Raw genomic sequence first — 25,406 nt, forward strand, 5'->3', positions numbered from 1 at the left:
GTGTGCATTCAGAACTGTGCTGATGCATCCTAAAATATAGAGCCATGTGTTTAGTTTGCATGCAGCTATTTTAGGAGTGTTTTGCTTCGTTAGTGCAAGATAAGGACTTCTTGGCTATGGAATAGGACTTGGGGAATAACAAGACAGGTAATCCTGTTTGGTTACTGCTAAAAACTCACTCATTATGATCTCATGTATGGTTATATACGTCTAATTGGTATGCATAGCTCACATAATTCTAGGAACTCAAACTCATAAATAGCTCAAGACAACAAATTAGAGTTAATCCGGCCAAACACGGGTCGAATTTTGAAAAAAATTTCTTTCGAAAATCTTTTCTAAGAATTTTTGTTCGAAATAGTGAGTTACAGAAACAGCCGATTTTTGTGTGACCATCAAATTTCAGTGATCGGGCATGTTGGAAATTTTCTGAAAGACGAACAAATTTCTAATCGATGATGGGAGACTCATGCGAGAAATGTAATTGAAAAAGAAATGAGCATAGGCTGTGACCTGGAAAGAAAAGAAAATTCTTGACCATGATAATTCTTTTCTGTAGCAACAGGAGGTGAAATTGAAGTCATGGTTGGTCAAATTTCGAAATCAATGGTAGCATCATCACATTACAAAACTCACAAAATTTCCAATTTCTAAAGGAAATTTGTTCGGAATTCGACCTATGTATGGCCTGCATTATGTGTCTATCAGATATAAAAACATGGCAGAAAAGTGAAAGATGGTTTTGAATGGTTGTCATGTAATTCTGTATGCCTTCCTATATGTGATTTTTTTTTGAAGGGAAAGAAAGTAAAGAAGGTGATACCTTTTCCAATTTGTGCTTAAGGTGATTGTCATGCATATACATGCTGTACTCTGTAGCTGCTGATCTAGAACAGACTTGCAACCAGTGAAATACCAGGGTGCCTGATTCCATAGGTACATAATTGGTAAGGCTGAATAAATACACCAGTACCATTATCCATATCCCTGTACACTGTATTCACTTTGAAACACATCTAAAAGTTTTTTTTTTAACCTCTTCACGCCGGCCGAACGCAAATGTGTGGCCTCCCGGCGTCTAGGCCTAGATGCCGAGCGGCTGCACATTTGCGTACTATTAAAAAAGAACATATGTGCTGACAGCGCGCTCCCTGCACGCTCCCAGCACACATGTCCGGTACTCATGGAAAGGTCTGGATCTCCTCTTTCAATCGGGACCTTTCCCGATCATGTGACCACCGTGACGGCGCGGCACAGCGGTCACATGACCCTAAACCCCGCCTCCTGGCTTCTGAAACCCTTAAAGGGCCAGGAGGCGCCGGCGCGAAGGAGTTAACCACTTGCCCTCTAGATTATTTACCCCTCTTCCTGACCAGGCTAGTTTTTGCGTTACGGCGCTGCATTACTTTAACTGACAATTGTGCAGTCATGCAACACTGCACCCAAATTAAATTTATCTCCTTTTTTCCCACAAATGGAGCTTTCTTTCACTGGTATTTGATCGTCTCTGCATTTTTCATTTTTTATGCTATAAACAAAAAAAAGACTGACAATTTTGATAAAAAAACAATATTTTGACTTTTTGCTATTAAACATGTCCAGTAAAAAATGTAAAAAATCAAATTTCCTCATAAATGTAGGCTAAAATCTATTCTGCTACATGTCTTTGCTAAAAAAAAAAATCCCAATACATGTAAATGAATTGGTTTACGTGAAAGTTATAGCATCTACAAATGACGGTGATCAGCGACTTATAGCGGGACTGCGGCAAGCATTCTGTCACTGGGGGAACTGACTAACTGTCACTGACATCCAAAGGGGCACTAATACAGTGATCAGTGATAATAAAAAGCACTGACACTGTACTAATGACACTGGGCAGGAAGGGGTTAACATCTGGAGCACTCAAAGGGTTAACTGTGTGCTGTTTTACTTTGTGTGTGTGTGTGTTTTACGGTGCAATCATGCTGCTTTGCTAAGCAGCGTGCTGGAGCTGACAGTGGAGAAATCTGTGTTGTTTACATACAGACCTTTCCCTTATCAGTGATACTCAGGAATCGCTGGGTGCGGGGACCCGGTGATCGACAGCCAAAGCCGCGTGGCGTGCACCCGCCCCCTGCCTAGAAATGCAAAATCATGTATATATACGTGATTTTGTGCAGCCCTGCCACCCTGTAGCAGTATTTCTGCTATAGGGAGGCAGGCAAGTGGTTAATTTGTATACACTTCCTGCTGACATCACCAACTGTGGAAGGGAGCGCCACATACTTACTGTACTGCTTCAACAGTATAGAGCCCCTTACACAGTTTAAGATTGAAATACTTCTTATTCAACTTCATTATGTGGCCACATTTCTTCTTTAGAGACCTTAAATTAAAAAGTTTCCTGCCAATACCAGGGTCACCATTTACAAATGTGCTGATTGTTATGCTGGTTTAAACTAGTGATGCATGATTAGTAAAGCAAGGAGAGCACTGAAGCTTACACCATAGTACACAATTCAGCAATGGCAACTCTTGTGGTTTTATCCTGAGAGGTCCTTTTAAGCCTAGGTTCACACTGGTTGCAGGTGCAGGAATCGCGGCTGTTCCCACACCCACAAATATTGGCAGCCAAATTGTGCTGCTCTTACGAAATGCTCTGGGCTGCCATTCATTCTTAATGGCACCCCCAAGCATCTCAACCCACAGTGCGTTGGTGGGTGTGGGAACCGCAGGGAAATCACATGGTCAAAAAGACCATGCAGTTTCCATGCAGCCACATTTCTAAAAAGGTGCATGCACATTTTTTCTGCAGGAAATATGGGCACAGCAGTACATTCAAATGAATGGGCTGCCATGCCCGAGCAATCATGGGCCGCACAGCCCGCAATAGTGTGAACCGAGCCTAATAATTAAAATGAAAATAAACATATTAAGATATTTGTGCAACATCCCTGCACAGCACTACATCAATAGTTTAATATTAGACTCTCTATACACAGTAAATAAATAAACAGGATTCTCCTAGTCTATTTTACATGTGTTTTATGGAAAAGGCTCTTTTTAAGGTCCTTTAGGGGAACATGCTTAGAGATTTCATGGACTTCATTAACAGCTTCACTTCAGTTTGCTCACAGACCATGTGATATTCCCAAAGCTCTTTTTCCACAGCACTGTGAATGTTATAAGCTATTTGCAGAGACTTATGGGCAGCCAGCAATAAGCCACAAAGGAATACATATTAGCTCACTTATGGCGTAAGGAAATAGGATGTTTAAGAGTTTCCAGGTCTAGGATGCTTAAAGTGCACCTGTCATAGAGCTCTGAAAACATAAAACTGATAGCACAATCTAGCAAAATAGCAACATTTAACTACGTCTCACAACTATTTTAGGCATTTCATAATCTAAATCATCTATACAATCTTGCCCCTTTGCAGAGCAAGAATTCCTTTTGCAAGATTTAAATTAACTTTTAATGTTGCAAACATGAAGTTTAATTGTACGTAATCAGTTCAAACCAGTTGCAGTTGTAAAAGCTTTTATGCTGCACAGTAAGCATGGAAGCAAATATGGAAAGATGAACAACTGTGTTGTAGAGTAGGCTTTTGATGCACACATGCCTAAACAGCATTGAGGACCATTGCACTTGTGTTAAAAGGCAGTGTAAGCTATAATTATAACATGCATAGTGCAATGTAGAAACAGGAAAGATACCCCGATCACCGCACACCTCATCTGACCCGAATGGTTATCAGGTAGAAGCAGCCTCAGCTCGATTAATCCAAGCCATGTCCCGAATATTTTTTGCCCCGCTCCTGAGGATTAATCATGGAGGACCTTCATGATTAAGCCCTGGGGATGGGGCAAAATATGTTGGGGCATGGCTTGTATGAATCGAGCTGAGATCGCTTTTTCCTGCTAAACATTCAGGCCGGGTGAGGTGTGCAGTGGTCAGGGTATCTTTTCCTGTTTCTACAGTGTGCTTTGGGTCTGGACGAACCTTTCCCAATCTTGAACCCTCACTAGTCAGCATTCAGTTCATTGGACTCTGTTAGCCGGAGCAAGCGCCACTAAGCATTTATCGTGGGTAACAGCACAAGTATTCAGAACAGTAAATCAGTCGATCTTTGTTACTTTATTTTGATTTTACACTCTCTGTAAAAAAATTGTCTGCTGCATTAAAGGCCCTCTCAGACAGAATATTGACAGCAGGAAAGCTAGTTATGGCACCTGGTCCAGTGTGGACAACAAATAGTTCACAAGGTCCTCTCTTTGAAAAGTGTCCACATCCATCCTGGACGCCAAGTACACTGCAATATTAAGTTTGAGGTTCAGTCTCCAGTCGGTCCTGTTTTCTGAGGTTGAAAAAAGTCTTAAACGCATTGCTGAAGCATCTTGTCCAAACATACGTAACAAATTATGGGTTTCAGCCTAAGCAGCCTTAGTCACTGCATCACTACATACTAAACTGCACCTAAATACCCTCCCACTTTATGGTGGACAGGGTAATACTCATCAAAAAATACAAAATATATAGTAAGATTTAGAACCATTAGCCTCTAGGATCTTTTAGCAAACAAGTCTCCATAAGAAAAATAAAAAAATAAATACAAAATAGCACAACAACATAATAACATTTAAGGGATATAAAAAATAATTTTAAATACCTTCCATCTGTAATTTAGGGAGCGATCTGAACATCAATGGTACAATGGGCATGAGCGTTGATCCTGCCAGTATCAAGAAATGCAGCAAAGAGGTTCTTCCATAGCACCTCCTCTAAGGGAAACATTTTCCTCTGGGAGTAGCATTAGAATTACAATTTTCCTCTTTTATCAGGGATCCAAAAGGGTGGTCACCCAAAAATGGTCCCCCTACTTCATGGTCCTGAATCCTGGGATTGTTGAGCATAGCACGGAAAAATCCATTCACCTCAATTTGCCTGCAGAAGAGGACCCTGAGTCCAGCAACCTAACCTTTCTCCAGGTATTCCTCTGCTTCTTCTTCAGGGATGAAGGCAGTAGGCAAAGGATCCTGCTGGGCCTGAGACAGCAGGAAGTTTTTCTTTACCTCCTAGTGCTGTGCCCCCAGTGCACGGTCTACCATACTATACAGTGTGTGCTTCAGGGGAAACACCAGAGAAATTGTGTTGCTAGTCCCCTGCTTGTTGTTGCTCACTATTTTGGTCCCCTCAAAGTTCAAAGTTGCTGCTCCCAGCCAAATTAAGTTTTTGTTTTGGTACATGTTCCCCAGGGAAGTGCCCATCCCTCCATGTAATTTGTTTCACAGTTTCATGCCTAATAACCAAAAATTGGCAATTACTGATTTTAACATTCAGCCTGAACTTTAGTAATGTTAGCCAAACCCACCTTGAACCGAACCAAGGGACATTCAGTTCATCCCTAATTACTATCTACTCCAAGCCACACTGATAAATAGCTGCTCAGAATCTAGCCTATTAATTTGAGGGGACTGGTACATAAGCAAGCATTCGTTATTGGCCCATCTAAGCCACCAAGTTCAAATTCTAGGAAGTACACATTCAGTACCTGCTTGCTTTGTTGGTGAGTGGCCTCATTAGTTTTTAAGAACTGCAAGCAGTTTAGGTTTGCTTTGAACCCAAGCTCAAACTGAACCCTAACTTCATCAACTCATTTGAATTTTTATCTCTTGTGACTCCACTGACCAGGAGCAAAGGCTCTTCACTGCACTATGGGTTGCTGTTTATTTCTGGGGTCATACCTGCAATTTTTTTGTTGGAATTTTTCTGATACATAAACCCAGTAAATCCTAAGAATTTGCAGTGAACCTGAAACATATCCCTATAGAGAAATACTGTATGTATGTTTATTACTAGTTGGCTACTCTGATTTACCAAACTTTGCATTATGTTTTTTTTCAGTTAAATAAAGGTCACTGTGGTATTCCCTAGTGCCAATGATTTGCCATAATGATTATTTTACAGGCATACAGTGAAAGGAAAAAATGTGTGCATGTGTGCTTGAGGTATTTTTACTCTTGACACTAGAGCAGAAGTGACAAATGGCCGCTTTTGTGCAGTCCCGGGATCTATGTTGCAGCCACTGATGAAGGTTGACTTCTACTATGTGTATTTATGTCCTAACAGTTTGTCAGGAAAGGATGCTTTTATTAGAGGTTACAGTCCCCTAGTATAGTTGTGTGCACAAGAGCTTAAAGTTCATTACTAGATAGATAATAGCGTGAATGTCATATCATCTGAAGAACAGGGGAGTAATTACACAAAGTTCTCTCAGTGTTTACAGAACTATTTCAGAAGGAAACCATTGAATAGGGAGGGAATCCTATGAACACTGTAAAAAAAGGATTGGTCATTGGAAGGTTGCTTATGTACTGAAACCATGTTCTAAATCTTCTCATATGTATGTGTAATGATATAATTGCAATTAATGTTGTGATGACTTGTCACTGTGGCTTCCGTGAACATTATTGTCCACGGAAGTTACAGAAAACTCCAAGTTTTGGGAATAGCAACAGTAGTCCATTACAAATGCTCCAAAACATTTAATAACACTGTTCAACAGGTAAAAAGTTTTGGGCATAAAATGAGCTAATCTTACATAATTTTGGGGTGCTGAAAACGAAAATGACCCTAAAAAATGTTGATTGGCTCTAGTTTCCATGATATATTCACCCATCTAATGACGTAAGCCATTCAAAATTATGATGCAACTTCAGCTGCATATTGCGCAATTGATACTGGTGACCAATAGAAAATTGCATGTATACTGAGATGATGCAATATTAGCCTTTAATTGCATCACTTCACTGCATAAAAGCTGCAGTATCTGTAGCTGATTGTAGTTCGACAGCGTCTTTACATTTCGTTTTATGCTTATATAGGCTACTCAGTAATGCCTCGAACTTGTGTGAATAAAGCAGATAATTTCTGCTATATCTGCGGTGAAATAACTTTTATCTCACAAAAAAGGAGGATAACAGGAATGATTAAGAAAGCCTACAACTTGTATTTTGGCTGCAAGATAGGAGACCAGGACAAGAGCTGGGCACCACATATATGCTGCAATTCTTGTGGGACGGCACTGGAGCAATGGTTGAATGGAAAAAAGGCATCTATGCCTTTCGCTGTGCCAATGATTTGGAGAGAGACAACAGATCATGTTAGTAATTGTTACTTTTGTATGGTGCCTCCAATTGTAAAAGGGCTAAATAAGAAGAAAAAGTTATCTGTGCACTATCCAAATATTCCATCGGCAATACGTCCAGTTCCTCATGGAGAGGGGCTACCAATTCCTAAAGCACCAGAATCCTTCGTGGTTGAGTCAAGTGAGGAAGAACCTGAAGCGTGTAGTCACGTGCAGTTGTAAGAGCCCTTTCCTCGAATACAAGAGAAAAGCCAAGAGAAGCAAAACCGACACAAACTGAAGACAAAACTAGTGAGAATCCTAAGTATTAAAATGATTCAACTTAGCTTATGGCTATAATTTTTCTTGGTAATCCTATGCAATATATTATGCCATTTAGGCTTTGTTATGTAGTCAATATCACTTGCTTTATATTTGTGGAAAGACATCTATCTATATAATTATTGTGCATTATGTAGTCATTACGCCTATAGTAGAAAACTTTCCGTTTACAGAAAAACTACAGCCAATTGACAAATTTCATTGTTATATTTGAACTCAGAATGTGAAATTCATTAAGAAATGGATCCTTTTGTTTCCAAAACTGGCAAAAAATAAAAATTTGTTGAACAGTGTAATTGATGTAGCAGCACTGCATGTTGTTGAACGTTTGTAGTGACAAGTGACAAGCGACAGATCCAAACTGTACTTGAAAGACAATAAAAGAAGACTTCCCAAAGAAATCAGACAAGACTTTCTAGTAACAATTACACTGGAAAAGGTGCTGATGTCTCAAGGCCTTCTGAGAATGTGTAGCTTGACTCCTAATAGGAAAGTGTGGCAAGCACACTAATTAGAAAGATTGCTTCTTTCAGACAGGTATAGAAAAAAGGCCCGTGAGTCACCTGTGATAAATTAGAGCTATTGCAGAATTGATTAGATGATTTATGCTTTGATCACTCCAGTAAAGATAGAACATCCATGCTAATTCATTACCATGAGGTTAGGCTGTTATTTATGCTTGTGAGAGCTGTGTTCAAGCAGTGACATTTTCTCAATTTCTTTCAGAGCCAACGACTCGCTTTATGAAATTCTGCAGATGGACTTTGAAATGGACATTGGCAGTGGCTTGGCTGGAGCCCAGCAGATTACATGGCAGGTGGAATACCCAGAGGAAGACTCTGTCAGTGAACTTGTGATTTCCGAAATCTTTGTCAGCCAGGCAGCATTTACAGGGATTGTTCCTATAGCAATGGTATAGTATATATTATGTTAATATTCTATCTCTGATTGTGCTCAGTTTTCATCTTTATAAAGAATTTGTCAAATTATTGTACATTATAATGACAAAACAAACTAAGTGAAATTCATGAAATATGTATATGTGTTAATTTAAAGATAAAGTGATCAATTGTTATTCTATATTTAGTAGCAGGTGATTTCCAGTGACTATTACAAAGAATTCTCTTAATTGTTTCAGCATGTCTGTAAAATATATAACCAATAGGGGTGAGCTTTGGGTCAAGGTTGGGGTTACGGTGAACCCAACCCATTTGCAATTCATGGACATGATGAACTAATGTGGCCATTCACCGCCATAGCATACAACTACTTCCTGGCCTCAGAACCTAGGTCGAATGACTTAGAATGGCCAATAATGGGGGCTTTGTTATGTGCTAGCCCCTCAATATAAAAAGGAAGGTTTCCAAGCAGCAATGTTGTCAGAGTTTTTAGTGGTAATAGTAAAAGGATAGAGAGTACTGCTGTTAAAACGCTTAGGGGAAGATTAGCATAGGGCACTTAAAGAAGATATAAACGATTCACACAGCTGGTCCCAAATGTTGTGTACTTTGGGGAATTCTGGGGTGGGGAAGGGAAGGCATTTTACATGTTTGTGTTGCTGGTGTGCAGCTTCTTTACAGCCTCCACACATGCAAAGTCATAACAAGATAAGTGTATCTTTTTCAAATGGCTTATTTCCTATTTTTTTCTGGCTATGATGTAATTTTTTTCACAAGCTTTCCCTGTCCCATCCACATGTACTTCACTGATAACCATCTGAATGTGCAGTATTTTTTCACAGCCCATTCTTGAATCCACATGCAAAACTCTTAAAACTGGCTGCATGTGTATCTTCATAGGACATATTTGCTCAATTTTTGCTGTCTGCAATTTTTGCAAAAGTTTTTTTTTTTTAAACAGTGTAATATTCCTGGCCAATGAGCACAGAAACTCTTGTTTTACTCTGGGAAGGTAGGTGGTAGGGTGATTTACAAGGAGGGGATTGTTGGAGACAGGAGCAGAGTGTTGTCACTCCATAACATAAAGGGGTTGATTTACAAAAGGCAAATAGACTGTGCACTGCAATGCACTTCAAATGCACTGCAAGTGCAGTTGCTTTAGATCCAAAGGAAAGCTCTGAAATGAGGTAAAGCTCTGCTTATTTCTTTCATCCATTCACATGCAAACAAAAATGCTGTTTTTTTATTTTCCTTGCATGTTCCCCCATGTTCCTTGCATGTACCCCAAAGTGCCCAAACTAGGACCTTTACATCACTATCACCAGCTGTTAATGCTTATATGACATTTAAGTGTCTGGGTTTACATCTACTGTGTGAGTACACAGATTTGTATACCCAAAGTTCCTTTTAAGGTGTAATGTCTGGCCATAACAACTGATTGATAGCTAGCTTTTCAATTGTCAATACCTTAGCTATTATTTTCTATTAAATTAGATCTTTTGGCCATGCGCATAGATGTGGCAGCACAACTCAAATAAGGTTTTATGAAGGTTTTATTGTGTTACACACTTATTCTGTTTGAGGGCTTTTTGATTACTTTAGTCCCTTCTCACCATATCCTGTATGATTATACTTTCTTGTTGGGTTCCAAGCCCTATTTTGTTGAAGCCATGGTTTCCATACAATACACCTGAAACAGCTATATAGGCTATATTTATACTATGCACCAGTGGTTCTGGGTGTGTATCTGGCTTTCTGCTTCTGCTCCCTGTCCCGAAATGAGAAAAAATCTTCTTGTTTTTGGGATGTATGACAAAATGAGATATGAATACCTTCTGTTCTAAGGAGGCTTTATTGTGCTATGCACTCATTCGGTTGGAATCCTTTGTAATGTTTTTCAGGCCCTTCTCACAAAAACCTATATGTTTATACTGTTTCATACTTCTGGAAGAGAAGGTGTGTTGTGGAACAGTTCACAGACATATAGTATAGACACGCATGGTCCAGCAATATAGGGGACTGGGGTATTTGGTTAGCTGCAGCATATTTAGTCAGGGATATAAACTAGCACTTCAGTGATAACAGCCTGGATTAAAAAGGTTGTAAATACTTATATATACCCAGTGAAGTGGGTGGCCTAAGGTGATACACAGAAGTGAAACAAATCCTCCTACATACATTAAACCTGTTTATCTGCAGTCTTCTCTTCTCTACAGCTGTTCAAAGTCCAGAATTTATAAAGCTTGTCTCAGCTGTCAGAAAACAGGGGCTAGAGAGCTAAAATTACAGGATAGCTCAGTGAGGAGAGCTCTGAGAGCTGATTGGCGGAAAGGGACATACCCTCCTTCACACACCACACAGGGACAGAGCTATCACAGGCTGTGTGCTGGAGGTTCCTCTCCATTGCCTCTTCTCTCTTGATGTCAGGAAAACTTGTCATAAGTGACTGCAGATAACAGAGAAACAGGGCAGCAGAAAGAAATAACACTTAGTGCTCTGGATTGAGACACACTATAGAGGTACATGCTTTGTTCATAATTCATGTCTGAGGTTTACAAATACTTTAATTTACAACAATGGATGGCAAGTGAGAGTAAGTCACCATCAGTGATTGCCAGATCCTGCACTGGCTGATAGTGTTACTACTTTACCTCAATTTTTACACCTCTTGGTTGTTGGTAAGATAACCCATTTATCCACATTTTAATTGTGTATTTCTACATAACACTTAAAAGTGATTTCAGTATTAGTGGATACAGCATCTGGCAGTGTTTGACTGATTGGGCATGCCGCTAAAAAGTACATGTGGCATCCCTCTTTTGAACTCTTTAGTGAACCAGACAATCATCATTTGTGCCTGGTTGCTGGTAATGTTCTCAGAAAGTTATTCATATTTAAAGTGACTTCACTAATGAATCCCTGCAACATCTAAGAGCAAAATATTCATGATACAAAATTGAAGATCAGATAACAAATTTAAGAAATCACAAAGGTGCAAACGACTCTGGGACCTTACTTCTCAAGATGAATGTTTCATGTTGGCAGGTCTAACTTAGCTTTGATCCCTCTTCAGGTACTATTAGAGGAGGCTCATTAGTCTTCAGAAGTGAATATATATATATGAGCCATTACATCGTGTCTGTTACAACATAATATCTGCACAGATGATTGGAGACAAGTTGTTTTGTGCTCCTGTGTCACATTGTCTAAAATGTACTTGCAAGAAATAATTAAAATGCATTAAAGGTCTCACACCTTATGGTCAGAGTGACTTGGTTACCGCAGGTCATCTCCAGCCGCTTAGTTATTATAGGCTGTGAAAGATTCATAGTACTTTCTTCTGACTTTTCATTGCTAGAGTAAACAATAATAATAATAGTCTGCTGCAGACAATTTTCTACTAATGTCCCTTAATGATGTGGTACAGGACTGTGTGTGCTTTTAAGATTTCAGACCTTGTGTATCCCTATACCACCCAGAATCACTGTTTCTTTTGCTTTTCATCCTTGTGCTAATAATTACTGAGTGTACAGTGAATACTTGCAAAAAAATGGCGTACAGCAGAGTAAGTATTCTGTCTTTTTTCTAGTTAAAGAGATACCATGTGGACTTAGAAAGGGAAGTTCAGTTCAATACCCTATTTAAAAAATTTAGTTGAGCATGGAGATTGCAATTTCCTTTCATTAACACCTTTAGGCTTTTTTTTTTTATATATTCCTGTATTGATTTAAAACACATGGGAAAATGCATAGCAATAAACCCCCAAAATACAAAGATGCAAACATTCCATTTTTGTAGACCATAATATTCATTGTAATCATTTCTAATAACAGTGGTGTAGAAACAGCACCTTTGGTGTCATTGGAAATGTCCTCCCCATACTTCATCCTGCATGGCATAACCAGCAACAGTTTCAAAGTGTGTCCATCTGTTCTCTGCGCTTCAGTATGTGAGCAGTGAAGTCACATGGCCAAGGGTAGGGGATGCACAACAAAGCATCACCAAACTCGCTGGCTCTCTCTATTTTCCCTGCGTAGATCTCAGTAACCTTAATATTTTGCAGGGAAATGGGAAGGTTGGGTGTGCTAAATGGAACAGTCCACCCTGGAGTAGTTAACTAGTAGCAGCTGAATCCACTGTGGCTCTTGATCAAGTAAGCACTTTTGTCCTAAAAGTCCTGGCAGAAAGGCTGTTCTGGATGGTTTATAACAATTTTATAAATGTTGCAATGGCTTTTATATGATTTGTATAGTGTATAGCATCTAAAGATTTATTTTCTGCACAACATGAAAGCTTTTTTAAATGTACTTTCATGTACTGATGAAAATTGTTCCTCCATGCTTTATTTTACTGTTTACTTTTCACTAGGACTTTTCACTAGGGACTGTGCTCTTAGAACACTATTATATACAAATTCAAAAGTATGACACATTTTCAGGGGCACTGCAGTAGCATCTGCTTTTGGTGAAATGGAGGAATGGATTCTGTGTTACTATATTAAGTTGAAAAATGCTATAGTCCAACTCTTGTTTATCATAGAAAGCATCTTTAATGGTATTCAGCTAGGTAAACCTGGTGGTGGCTTGTAGTTCACATCTAGGGTTCAGGTAAAGAAGTACAGTATCACACCATGTTCTTGGGAGTCCTTTGATGTTCTCCTACTTTGCAGATAGGAATCCCAGTAAAATACCTTGTTCACAGTGTTAAAGGAGGGTATGGTATGTGAGTTGAACAGCCAGTACTTTCTGTAGGCATTCATGTAGTAAGAGCTGGTACAGGATCCTAAAGGGTGACATCCTAGATCCCACCCCCTTGCCCTACATCAGCATCCCAATCAATTTTTAAAATGTAATTAGTTGAATTAGTTGAAATTCTTACTACTATATATTGCCCAGGCTCAGTTAGAATTTCTGTAATTGTACCTTCAGCATTCTGTCATATGCTATATTCCCACCCTTGAGGATAATGCCCATCTCCATCTTAGAATTATATCTATAGCCAGCACATGCACAACATTTCATAGAACATGGACATGCTGCAGGACAAAAACACTACCTGAAAAGTAAGGTTCAATAAATCTCCATCTGCGTTTGTCCAATATATAAAAAACTGATGAGGGTAGTGGGTGGGGATCAGTGTTGTGGTTTCAAAAGTGTAAATATGCTTTAAGAACTTGCACATCCTTACAGTTTCAGTTTTTTTTATATGCAGTAATGGTCTGAATCACTAGGAGCTTTATCTTTCATGGCTAGCATAGGGATAAGGGAGCTACACCATGTTCATTCATGTGAAATTAAGATCAATGTAAACTTGTCTCAAACCTGACAAATCCAAATAGAAAACATCATGAAATAACACAAAACTTAGGTTACCTTCCGTTGAAACCACATATCAAATTGTTTAGCATATCCAGAGAAAAGATGATATGCTCATTATGGCTTTTCTGTAATGTTCAAGCTTGGCCACAGCCCTTACATCACCTTGAACCTTCCTATTAGTTTTAAAATATATGATGGCCAGCATGGATGACCAATAGGGGAGGTGAAGATGTACACTTCCTCTGCTAGCAAAGGCAAAAGTTACCTTTCACAATGTCCAATTTGTCCTTATAATTTTCTTGTCTAGAGGCACTCTGTGCATTTCCCTCATCTTTCTTTGAAATTCATCCAACTGCTTAAGCATTCAAAGTGAGCCAGTGATTAACAGAAATATCTTTAACTTGTTTTTTTTGGATCAACTGTGACCCTGCTGATGACCTTTCCAAGCCATTTGCATTACTTAAAGCGATGTTCCCAAATCAGAATTACACCGTGACTTGTATTTATTAATTCTCCATTGCCTGTTTTGGAAGATTTAGCTTTTGTCTCATCTGAGGTTAGCCTACATTAAGAGTGCATTTCCTGGCTGTATAATTAAGTGCTAATTTATTAAAAACTTGTAACACCATCATATTCTGAATAATAAAGGCCATGTCATACATTAGAAAGTTATTATGGCACCTTTCTATTTTTACATTACATCTCACTGTATCATTATCAGTAAAAGTTTGAAGTGGTTAAAAATGACTAATAGGCAGGGAAGTGGAAATATAGTAGGCCATCATATAAAACACCACTTCCATAACATAGATTACTGCTTCACCTTTGAGTAGTCTAAGGACAGGTAATGTAATCAGTGGATATAGTACTGGCATGCTGCCTTCTCCTGCTGTTCACTAATAAAGAGATCACAATGAGATACTATCAAGTAAAGGCTTAAACACATGACTCCACTAGTGGCAGCCAGAAGTTGAATATTTCAGAAGATTTCACAACACACTAGAAGTGATATGAGTTGAGAACACAAACCAAACCACACGTGGATAGCTTGGTGATGTGAACAGTCCAGGTCACTTGACAGGCTTTCTTATATAAAAAATTCTAAAGGGCTATAAAGTAACAACTGCTCCCCTTTATAAATAAGGTAAGAATATTATATAAATGATTAAAGCCTTAATAAAAGAAATACACAGAAACACAGTATGAACATTTTATACACCACAACTCTAGAAAACACCAGTGTTGAACATTACCGACCAATAAGAAGAAGAGGTTATGCCCCAAAGAGATTCCTGGAAAATAGTTGTGCGCAGAATTGTGTATCTTATTTTTCCAGGGTTTTAAAAATAAAACTAAAAATGATTAACAGCAAAATACAAATTGTCATATTTAAACTCCCTTCTGTACTTAGAGGCAAATGCAACACAGCTAAGCATGTATTTCAGTTGGTATGTATGTGAATGTAGCACTAACTCCGCTGTTGGGTCCCTGTTCCTGATGCCAATGACCTTCTCTGACACAGCAAGGTTGCATGGTTTATTCAGGCAACACACCCCGCAGAGCAAATAACAACAATAATACCAAAGGCAAGCAGGCACCACTGCTAATCACTCAGAAAACAAACTGGGATACCTTGTCAAAAGAAATATAAACCATAGAACTCCTTTAAATACAATGGCTGTGGGCATGTTTGGTGCCAAGTGTTTGACGTGAAATAGCCTGGCATGAGACAAAATTATGCTAATCTGGGATATATGCTGTTTAGCCAGCCTAAAGCATGATCATTTACAGAATGAATGTTTGTGTGTTTTTCCACCCTGCATTTCTTTAGTGTAATTTTTTTGTAAGTAATATGATAAGCTCCCAGGATCAGGCACTCCTATCCCTCTTGTATTGAACTGTATTGTTGCTGTATTTTCTCCCCTTATATTGTAAAGCGCTGAGCAAACTGTTGGCGCTATATAAATCCTGTATAATAATATTCGAACCATCACACTATAGGCTTAGAGATATTCTCAACCAAAGTAGGCAGGGTCTACTCTACTATACTACTACTCCATATGCTGCTAGTCGTGATAGTCTTGTCCACAAAAAGAAAGAAAAAAATCCTAACTCTTATGAATCATACTTAGAGAATAAATTCACCTTTTGTAACATGTTACACCCATCCATTTTGACAGCTAGCAGGGGATCTTCTCCCCTTACTTGCTGTCACAATCTATAAAAAAGGCCGTGAGGGGCTCCCTTGGCCCAACGACATCATTCATTCACAGTGTTCTGTGAATGAGAAAACAACAAGTACTGACAGCTTTTGCGGTTGTCAGCTTGTAGTTTTCAGTGAACTACCAGAGTGCTATTGAGAACTCTATGTAGTTAATTTGGCTTTCTGTCAGAGTGTAATTGCCTGCCTGTATCGGAGGTAGGGGCAGACAACTACACAGACAATCTGCAGGACCGTGTCATTACTCCAACAATCTGCTGATCACGATGCAATGCATTACCTGCAAAAAAAAAGTGCATTTATTTATTTATTTTGTGTATAGATGAACGTATCCTCTAATTTTAAATCCAGCGTCATCACTGGATCTCTATGCTTCTTTATTCAATGGAGGCAGATTATGACTGGTTTGAGGGTATAACAAGGAGCTGTTCATAACTTCCAGAATATCACACCACCCTGCCTATAAAAAATAATATTTTTAGAAAAGTAAGGCATCTGGTTAATTTTTTAATAATTTGGGGTATTATTATTATTGTTATTATTATACAGGAAGTGCATAGCACCATCATTTTGCAAACCACATACCAATATAAAGAGAGACAGTACAGTTACAATACAATTCAATGCAAGAGGGTTAGGAAGTGAGAACTTACAATCTAATAGGGTACAAGGCAAAGTTGAACTACTCAGATTTGTAGGGGTTGATGTATGTGTGTGATATCACTTGTCTAGAATTGTTTTGAAAAATGAAATCACCAAACCTTATGAAAAGTCCAGAACTGTACCATGGCAGCCCAGAATGACCCAAGTGACCCCTGAGAAAAGATGGGTGATGAAGGAAGCATGGGTTCTGCCATTGCTTGTCTCCTTCAGCATATTTCAGTCTTAGATCTAGAACGAGCATGCTGGAAATGAGAGTAGAAAATGTGTCAGAATTTATTAATTCTTTATTTGTTCTAGGTCACTAAGTATGTGGCAATGCTGTTAAAGCATCAGAAAAACAGCCAGAAGCTGTTACAAAATGAATGCAGTAATAGCAGTCTTTATTATTTTCTCAGGGCAGTTCTGGGAAATGTATAGCGTGTGCACCTCAAGTAAATGGATGTGCATGAGAGCATCAATCTTTCACAGTGGAGGACAAATGTACATTTAATGAAAAACTGAGTTGCCACCCAGTGGGTTAGGAGGGATGACATAGGATTACTGCCTCGCTACCATGCATGCGCTTTTCCATTTGTCTATCTTGCCTTCTGTCTGTTGGATATGTTTGCTGAAAATTATAAAATGTACACTACATTGTTAATTCCGGAGCTATCAATCTTCTGTGTTGGAAGCAACTAATCCTCTCACAATCTCTGTTTTCAGAAGTTGACCACTGCTACATATCTAGAGGCTTATCTACCTTAACAACTGCTCATTGTCTGCCACCCCTCTCTGACAATGCCTTCACTGACTGCTGATTGCCCATAAAATTAAATTCTAAATAATAACAACTTGCAAAGCCATTCACAACTTTGCCCAAGCTACATCACCAATCTTGTCTCCAAATATCACCCAAACCATCCTCTCCGCTTCTCTCAAGACCTCCTGCTCTAAAGGTCCCTCATCTCCTTCTCCTATACTCATCTTCTTGAGAGCCTTTTCCATCCTCTGGAACTCCTTACCTCAATCTGTCCAGCTGTCTCCTACTCTGGCTTCTTTTAGGCGATCCCTGAAAACTCATCTCGGCAGGGAAGCCTATCACGTCTCCATTTAAATGTTTATCACTTCCATAAGCTCATCCCCCATATAGGTTATAACCTTTTGTACCATGTGCCCCACCCTATCAGATTGTAAGCACTTATGAGCAGGGCCCTCTTAACCCTCTTGTATGTTATTGTATTTTAACTGTATTGTCTCCCTTTGTATTGTAAAGCAATGCACAAACTGTTGGCACTATATACAGTGAGGAAAATAATTATTTGATCCCCTACAGATTATTTAAACTTTCTCACTTACAAAGAAATGAAGGGTCTATAACTTTTATCATAGGTGTGTTTTAAATGATAGAGACAGAATATCAACCAAAAATCCAGAGAAAACACAATACAAATGTTTTAAATTGAGTTGCAGTTCAGTGAGTAAAATAAGTATTTGATCCCCTACCAACCAACAATAATTCTGGCTCCCACAGTTCGGCTATGTGCTTATGTGGTACACAGTTTAGTCCTGTCAATTTAAGAAGGTGCTCCTAATGACAACTCGTTATATGTATAAAAGACACCTTTCCACAGAATCTCTTTCTTGGACACTACTATGGTCAAGACCAAAGAGCTGTCAAAGGACATCAAGGACAAGATTGTAGACCTGCACACCTGAAATGGGCTACAAGACCATCAGCAAGAAGCTTGACAAGAAGGAGAAAACTGTTGGAGTGATTATTCACAAATGGAAGAAATGCAAAATAGCCATCGGTCTGGATCTCCATGTGAGATTTCACCTCATGGGGTAAGGATGATCATGAGAAAAGTGAGGGCCCAGAACTACACAGGAGGAGCTTGTGAATGATCTCAAGGCAGTTGGGAACACAGTCACCAAACAAACCATTGGTAACACAATACACCGCCATGGATTGAAATCCTGCAGCACCTGCTAGGTCCCCCTCTTCAAGAAGGCACATATACAGGCCCTTCTGAAGATTTCCAATGAACAGCTAAATGATTCAGAGAAGGATTGGGAGAAAGTGCTGTGGTCAGATGAGACTAAAATTGAGCTCTTTCAGAACTTGACTATTTAGAGGAAACAAACTAACTAATCTGTTTAAAGCTAAACTCTAGGTTTGATCTAACTTTAAATAGTTTGTTTGGACCAAGTGGTCTGAATTAAGTAATATTAAAAACAAAATATTAAATACCGTATTTTTCGCCGTATAAGACGCACCTGACCATAAGACGCACCTAGGTTTTAGAGGCAGAAAACAGGAAAAAAAAAATTCTGAACGAATGAACTGCAGACATAGTACAGGAGATGACCAGAGACTGCGGACAGCACAGGGATGACCAGAGACTGCGGACAGCACAGGGATGACCAGAGACTGCGGACAGCACAGGGATGACCAGAGACTGCGGACAGCACAGGGATGACCAGAGACTGCGGACAGTACAGATGACTGCTGACCTTTGGGGAGGTGGGGAGCGGGTACCTGAATTTGACAGGTACCCGCTCTTACTTCCGCAGAGTTTTTGTTTGATCTTACCTGTTCCTCGATCCAGCCACGCGCTGTCTTCCCGGCTTCTGTAATGGCGCTCGGCATGTCAGCCCGGTGCCCAGTGCGCATGAGCGAAAAGCACTTGCGCTTTGTGATTGGTCCGGCGGCTTCTGGGATCTGTCATGTATCCCAGGTACCATTCACAAAAAGCACCGCTTCTTGCGCATGCGCACTTGGCACCCGGCTGTCATGCCCAGTGCCCACACTACAGAAGCCGGGAAGACAGCACGCCGCTGGATAGAGGAACAGGTAAGGTCCCGCTGCAGAGCTGAGCGGCCGGCCCGGTATTCTGACACGGCCGCGGTGGAAATACCGGACCGGCCGTTCCATATTCGCTCCATAAGACGCTCTGACATTTCCCCCCAGTTTTGGGGAAGAAAAAGTGCGTCTTATACGGCGATAAATACGGTACATATAATTATATAATAAGTAACATTCTAAAGCAATAAGAAAGTATAATAACGCCACTCCAGTCTTAGGTCTCCTGCATTTTACCTGTATAACTGCACAGTATTTTCTTTCTCACTCTGCAGTCTTTAAGTGAGGCTGATTATTTATGATAAGGTAGCAATAAATACCCAGGACATCTAATTATTGCTTGGCTGGCAGAGCAGAGCTTGTAGCATAACATGCAGGCCTGCTGTGTTTGCAGTGGAATTGAATGAGTAATGTTTTAGTGGACGCTCATGGCTTATTCAATTGATTTTACTTATAATGTATAACATTCATTAAGGTTTGTTAGGTTAATTGCTGACACAATTGGGCATTGGGGTGTGAGTAAAACTGATAATAGAGGAAACAGTATCCAGCAACCACCAATGTATGTCCTATCTCCTTCTCATATGAACATAGCATGTTGTGCGTTAAAGTCTGTATGCCTAGAAGACTCTTCATCTTTTCACATTACCTAATCATCCAATCAGTTGACTCAGCTTTGTTCATTTGAAGACTAGTAGACAAAACTGGATACATTATATGCAGAGCTCCAGTCAACCAGTGATTCTCACCTATGCACTTTGTATAGTCTGATTATAGACTATAATCAGACTATACTATTTCTCCTGATGACAAGGCTATTATCAGTTTTGTGTTGTCAACTGTGCTGTTGCGGTTGTAGATATATTATTTAGTAGGTAAGTTAGGAAAACTATTGTTCCATACAACACATGTCCCCAAATGTGCTTTGCTAATGAGAAATTAGAATATTGAGTCTTTGATTGGCAATAGTGGGCAGAAAATAACACAGACACTTGGTCAGTGCCCTCCAGCATTCTGTACAGGTTTATTATGACACATGTGCTGTATACATCAGACATTTGAAATTCTGTTAGGGTGCAGCACCAAATGTGTTGGTGTTTGTGCCTGATTCGTGTAGCTGTCATAGGTTAGAGTGTGCTTATTGGACATTGCACTCCCTCCCTGTCCACTGACAGGTGCAAGGTCTGAGTTGTTTTGTATTAGGGTGGGTGTAGACTGATAGGGAACTGAGAGACTAGCTCCCAATAAGATCTGCTTTACTGTTGTTTGATAGTGAATGACAGTCCAGTAGCGGTTGTTAAATCCTCCCACTGCCATGGGCTGTAAATCAAAAGTAAAGTGGGTCTAAAGGAAAACTAATCTCTCTGTTCCCCATCAGGCTCCACCCATGCAGTAACATAACATGCAGTAAGTAATTTTTCAAATATGGGCATATTTTGGTAATGACATCACTAGTATTCCCAGCCCCTTTGTTTACACTGAACCTTCAGCTGGGGAATCTCCCAGTAGACCGCTAAATGGGGCCAGGAGTACATACTGTATATGACTACTGTCACATACATGACTACTTCCCAGCACAGACGCATTCCACTCTGTACGCCAGCTCAGATTTGGTCCTAATTACTACCAGTTACCTAAGTTGCAAACTTGTGATAATTCTTTAAGAATCTGTCACTGCCATAGCGGCACGTTCTGAAAGTGGGGGTAGTTAGAACTACATGAATTTGCAGCATGTGTTGATAATCTAACCAACACTGGCACAAATGCTTGCCTGAATTAGGTGAATTAGGTGTAGGTAAAGTCAACATTTTAGATTTATTAAATACCCAGAGTATCTTTTTCTCTGAAAGATTCTGAATTGTTAGCAGAAATGATGTAGCACAACCCCTGCACGAGCTTTTGGCATATAATGGGTTCTCCTACCTTTCTTAGTGGTGACCCATGCTGTAACTGGATTTGACAATACACAACAATTTTGTCTTTATTAAAATCAGCAAAAAAACCCTAAAGAAAATTATTAGATTATCAAGTTTGGCAATAGTATATGTGCAGTTCAGTAACAGCAGTAAAATTCAATAAGCCAATGAAGTGAATAGAACTGATGTTTGTTTTGTTTCTCATCTTCCCTTCCCTTTCCCTTGCTTGAATGCATTAGATGTGTGGAGAATGACATTGCAAGCAAAAAGAAACAACAATCAATGCTACGTATCGAAAATGGATAATAATTTATAATATTTTTGAGTTTTTCTGTTCATCAGCTTCATCACTTTAATTAAGCTCCCAAAATCTAACAAAGCTCCACCCAACATAATAGCCAACATGATGTGTAGATCTTCATTTGGGGGACTAAGTTGCATGATTCTTCTTTCTGAACCACACTAGTACAATCTCTGTTCTATACTGTTTTATCAATATGTGGAAAATTATTTTTTCTTGTTCGATGCTTTAGGATTACAGCAATGTGGGCCACTATTGTCATTATAAAACGTATATGCATGCCTTATTTGCTCATCTTATGTTGCACTTTATGGTTTATTTCTCTGTGCTATACTTGTACAATACTGCCTTCAATAAAGCTCTTTTGGTGCCAGAAAGAACAATCAATGCAAAACATTATCCCAATCTGGAGTAAAAGGGATGCAGCTAACTATTGGTCCCTAACTATAATCAACTACATAGTTACATAGTTAGTCTGGCTGAAAAAAGACAAAAGTGCATCCAGTTCAACCATTAGAAAAAAAAAAAAATTATAATCCTACACCCACAGTTGATCCAGCAGAAGGCAAAAAAACCCAGCAAAGCATGATGCAATTTGCGCCTGCAGGGGAAAAAATTCCTTCCTGATCCCCCGAGAGGCAATCAGATATTCCCTGGATCGACTTTACCTGTAAATGTTAGTATCCAGTTATATTCTGTGTGTCCAAGAAAGAATCCAGGCCTTTTCTAAAGCAATCCACTGAGGGGGCCAGAACCAACTCTTGAGGGAGTCTATTCCACATTTTCACAGCTCTTACTGTGAAGAAACCTTTCCATGTTTGGAGATTACATTTCTTATGAACCCCTGATGTATTTTTACATGTTGATCATATCCCCCTTAATCTCTTCTTCTCAAGAGAGAATAAATTCAGTTCCTCTGATCTTTCCTCATAGCTGAGCTCCTCCATGCCTCTTATCAGTTTGGTTACCCTTCTCTGTATTTTCTCCAGTTCCCCAATGTTCTTTTTGTGAATTGCTGCCCAAAACTGAACTGCATATTCCAAATGAGGTCTTACTAGTGATTTGTACAGGGGTAAAATGATATCTCTCTCTCTTGAGTCTGTACCTCTTTTAATACAAGAGAGGATTTTGCTCGCTTTAGAAACCACAGCTTGGCATTGCATGACATTATTAAGCTTGTGATCTACCAGAACTCTCAGATCCTTCTCCACCATTGATTCCCCCAATTGTACCCCCCTAGTATGTATGATGTATGCATATTCTTAGCACCCAAGTGTATAACCTTACATTTAGTTTCCCAATTAAACAGTGCATTGAGGTCGGCTTGTAAATTGGAGACATCCTGTAAGGATGTTATTCCACTGCACAGCTTAGTGTCATCTGCAAAGACTGAAATGGTATTTTTAATCCCAGATCCTATATCGTTTTTAAATGTATTAAAAAGTAGGAGTTCCAAAACTGAACCTTGGGGTACACCACTGACAACTAGAGATGAGCGAAGAAATGAAAAATTCGATTCGACTGATTCGGCGAATTCGTGGACAATATTCGATTCGAGTCGAATAAATTCGCTGTGAATTTAACTTAAAAAAGGGTGTTTCTAGGCTTCAGAGAGACTTAATATTAGTGCAGAACACTGTACCTTTAATTTAAATGCCCTTGGAGTCTGCTGGGGAAGAGAAATAATACTGTCTGTCAGTATGACATGCAGATGAGTGCCGTCGATCTTAGAATCACTGCACACTTCACTCCTTTGGCCAGTCACGGGGCCAAAACCAGTGTTTGGAGCCACAGTGTGGCGGTGGAGGCAGCAGCAATGGGAGGCCATACAGCAACCTATGACAAAATGGAAACCAGCAGGAGCGTGAGGAGACCTGAAAGTGGCACATGGCAGAGTGGGAGCAATGGGAGGCGGTACAGGGACCCAGGTCACACTGTGGGCCCAGCAGCAGCGTGACCAGGCGGTACGGGGGCCCATGGCCGATATGGGGCTTGGTGGCACCTATGGAAGGCCTGTAATCTGCCAGCAACCTATGACAAAATGGACAACCGCAGGAGTGTGAGGAGATTTCAAAGTGGCACATGGCAGAGTGGAAGCAATGGGAGGCCGTACAGGGACCCAGGTCACACTGTGGGACCAGCATCAGCGTGAACAGGCGGTACGGGGGCCCATGGCCGATTTGACCTCATTCATCCCATAGTCCTGCCGACTCACGAATAGCGTGGCCTCCTCAAAGGGCCTGAGCAAGCGCAGGTGTCACACATGAGCTGACAATGGCTGACATCTAAGTTACACAGGGAGTACCTTTATCCGCTTTTAACATCAGGAAATCTGTGATGGCCTTTAGCTGTTCGTAAAGGCGGTCTAACATATGTAGGGTTGAATTACACCTTGTTGCAACGTCACAGCATGAGGAGTCGGTACGGGGGCCCATGGCAGATTACATGTCTGGCAGCAGCAATGGGAGGCCCGTAATCTGCCAGCACCCTATGTCAAAAAATTTAACACACCAGCAGTGTGAAGAGACCTGAAAGTGGCACATGGCAGCAGAGTGTGGCGATGGAGACAGCAGCAATGGGAGGCCGTACAGGGACCCATGAGAGACTCTGGACTTGGCAGCAGCATGAGGAGGCGGTATATAGGGGCCCATGGCAGATTAGGGGCCTGGCAGCAGCTATGTGAGGCCCGTAATCTGCCTGCACCCTATGTCAAAAAATTTAACACACCAGCAGTGTGAAGAGACCTGAAAGTGGCACATGGCAGAGTGTGGCGATGGAGACAGCAGCAATGGGAGGCCGTACAGGGACCCATGACAGACTCTAGACTTGGCAGCAGCATGAGGAGGCGGTATATAGGGGCCCATGGCAGATTAGGGGCCTGGCAGCAGCTATGTGAGGCCCGTAATCTGCCTGCACCCTATGTCAAAAAATTTAACACACCAGCAGTGTGAAGAGACCTGAAAGTGGCACATGGCAGCAGAGTGTGGCGATGGAGACAGCAGCAATGGGAGGCCGTACAGGGACCCATGAGAGACTCTAGACTTGGCAGCAGCATGAGGAGGCGGTATATAGGGGCCCATGGCAGATTAGGGGCCTGGCAGCAGCTATGTGAGGCCCGTAATCTGCCTGCACCCTATGTCAAAAAATTTAACACACCAGCAGTGTGAAGAGACCTGAAAGTGGCACATGGCAGCAGAGTGTGGCGATGGAGACAGCAGCAATGGGAGGCCGTACAGGGACCCATGAGAGACTCTAGACTTGGCAGCAGCATGAGGAGGCGGTATATAGGGGCCCATGGCAGATTAGGGGCCTGGCAGCAGCTATGTGAGGCCCGTAATCTGCCTGCACCCTATGTCAAAAAATTTAACACACCAGCAGTGTGAAGAGACCTGAAAGTGGCACATGGCAGCAGAGTGTGGTGATGGAGACAGCAGCAATGGGAGGCCGTACAGGGACCCATGAGAGACTCTGGACTTGGCAGCAGCATGAGGAGGCGGTATATAGGGGCCCATGGCAGATTAGGGGCCTGGCAGCAGCTATGTGAGGCCCGTAATCTGCCTGCACCCTATGTCAAAAAATTAAACACACCAGCAGTGTGAAGAGACCTGAAAGTGGCACATGGCAGAGTGTGGCGATGGAGACAGCAGCAATGGGAGGCCGTACAGGGACCCATGACAGACTCTAGACTTGGCAGCAGCATGAGGAGGCGGTATATAGGGGCCCATGGCAGATTAGGGGCCTGGCAGCAGCTATGTGAGGCCCGTAATCTGCCTGCACCCTATGTCAAAAAATTAAA

General features: G+C 40.7%; 1 protein-coding gene across 2 annotated transcripts in view; it reads left to right on the forward strand.

Moving 5' to 3' along the window:
• The window catches only part of TMEM132B (transmembrane protein 132B), a 797,578-nt gene that overhangs the window by 515,481 nt on the left and 256,691 nt on the right, over positions 1 to 25,406 (forward strand). For both annotated transcript variants that reach the window (XR_016306397.1, XM_089653716.1), the window contains exon 4: positions 8,177 to 8,363. Coding sequence is in view for 1 of the 2 variants with exons in the window: in XM_089653716.1 (XP_089509842.1) it covers positions 8,177 to 8,363 (187 nt within the window). In the remaining variant the exon portion in view is untranslated. The remainder of the gene's footprint in view (positions 1 to 8,176; positions 8,364 to 25,406) is intronic.

The sequence above is a fragment of the Staurois parvus genome, unplaced genomic scaffold, assembly GCF_062004578.1.
Source record: "Staurois parvus isolate SC_StPar_1 unplaced genomic scaffold, SC_StPar_1.0 ptg000719l, whole genome shotgun sequence".
Taxonomy (NCBI): Eukaryota; Metazoa; Chordata; class Amphibia; order Anura; family Ranidae; genus Staurois; species Staurois parvus.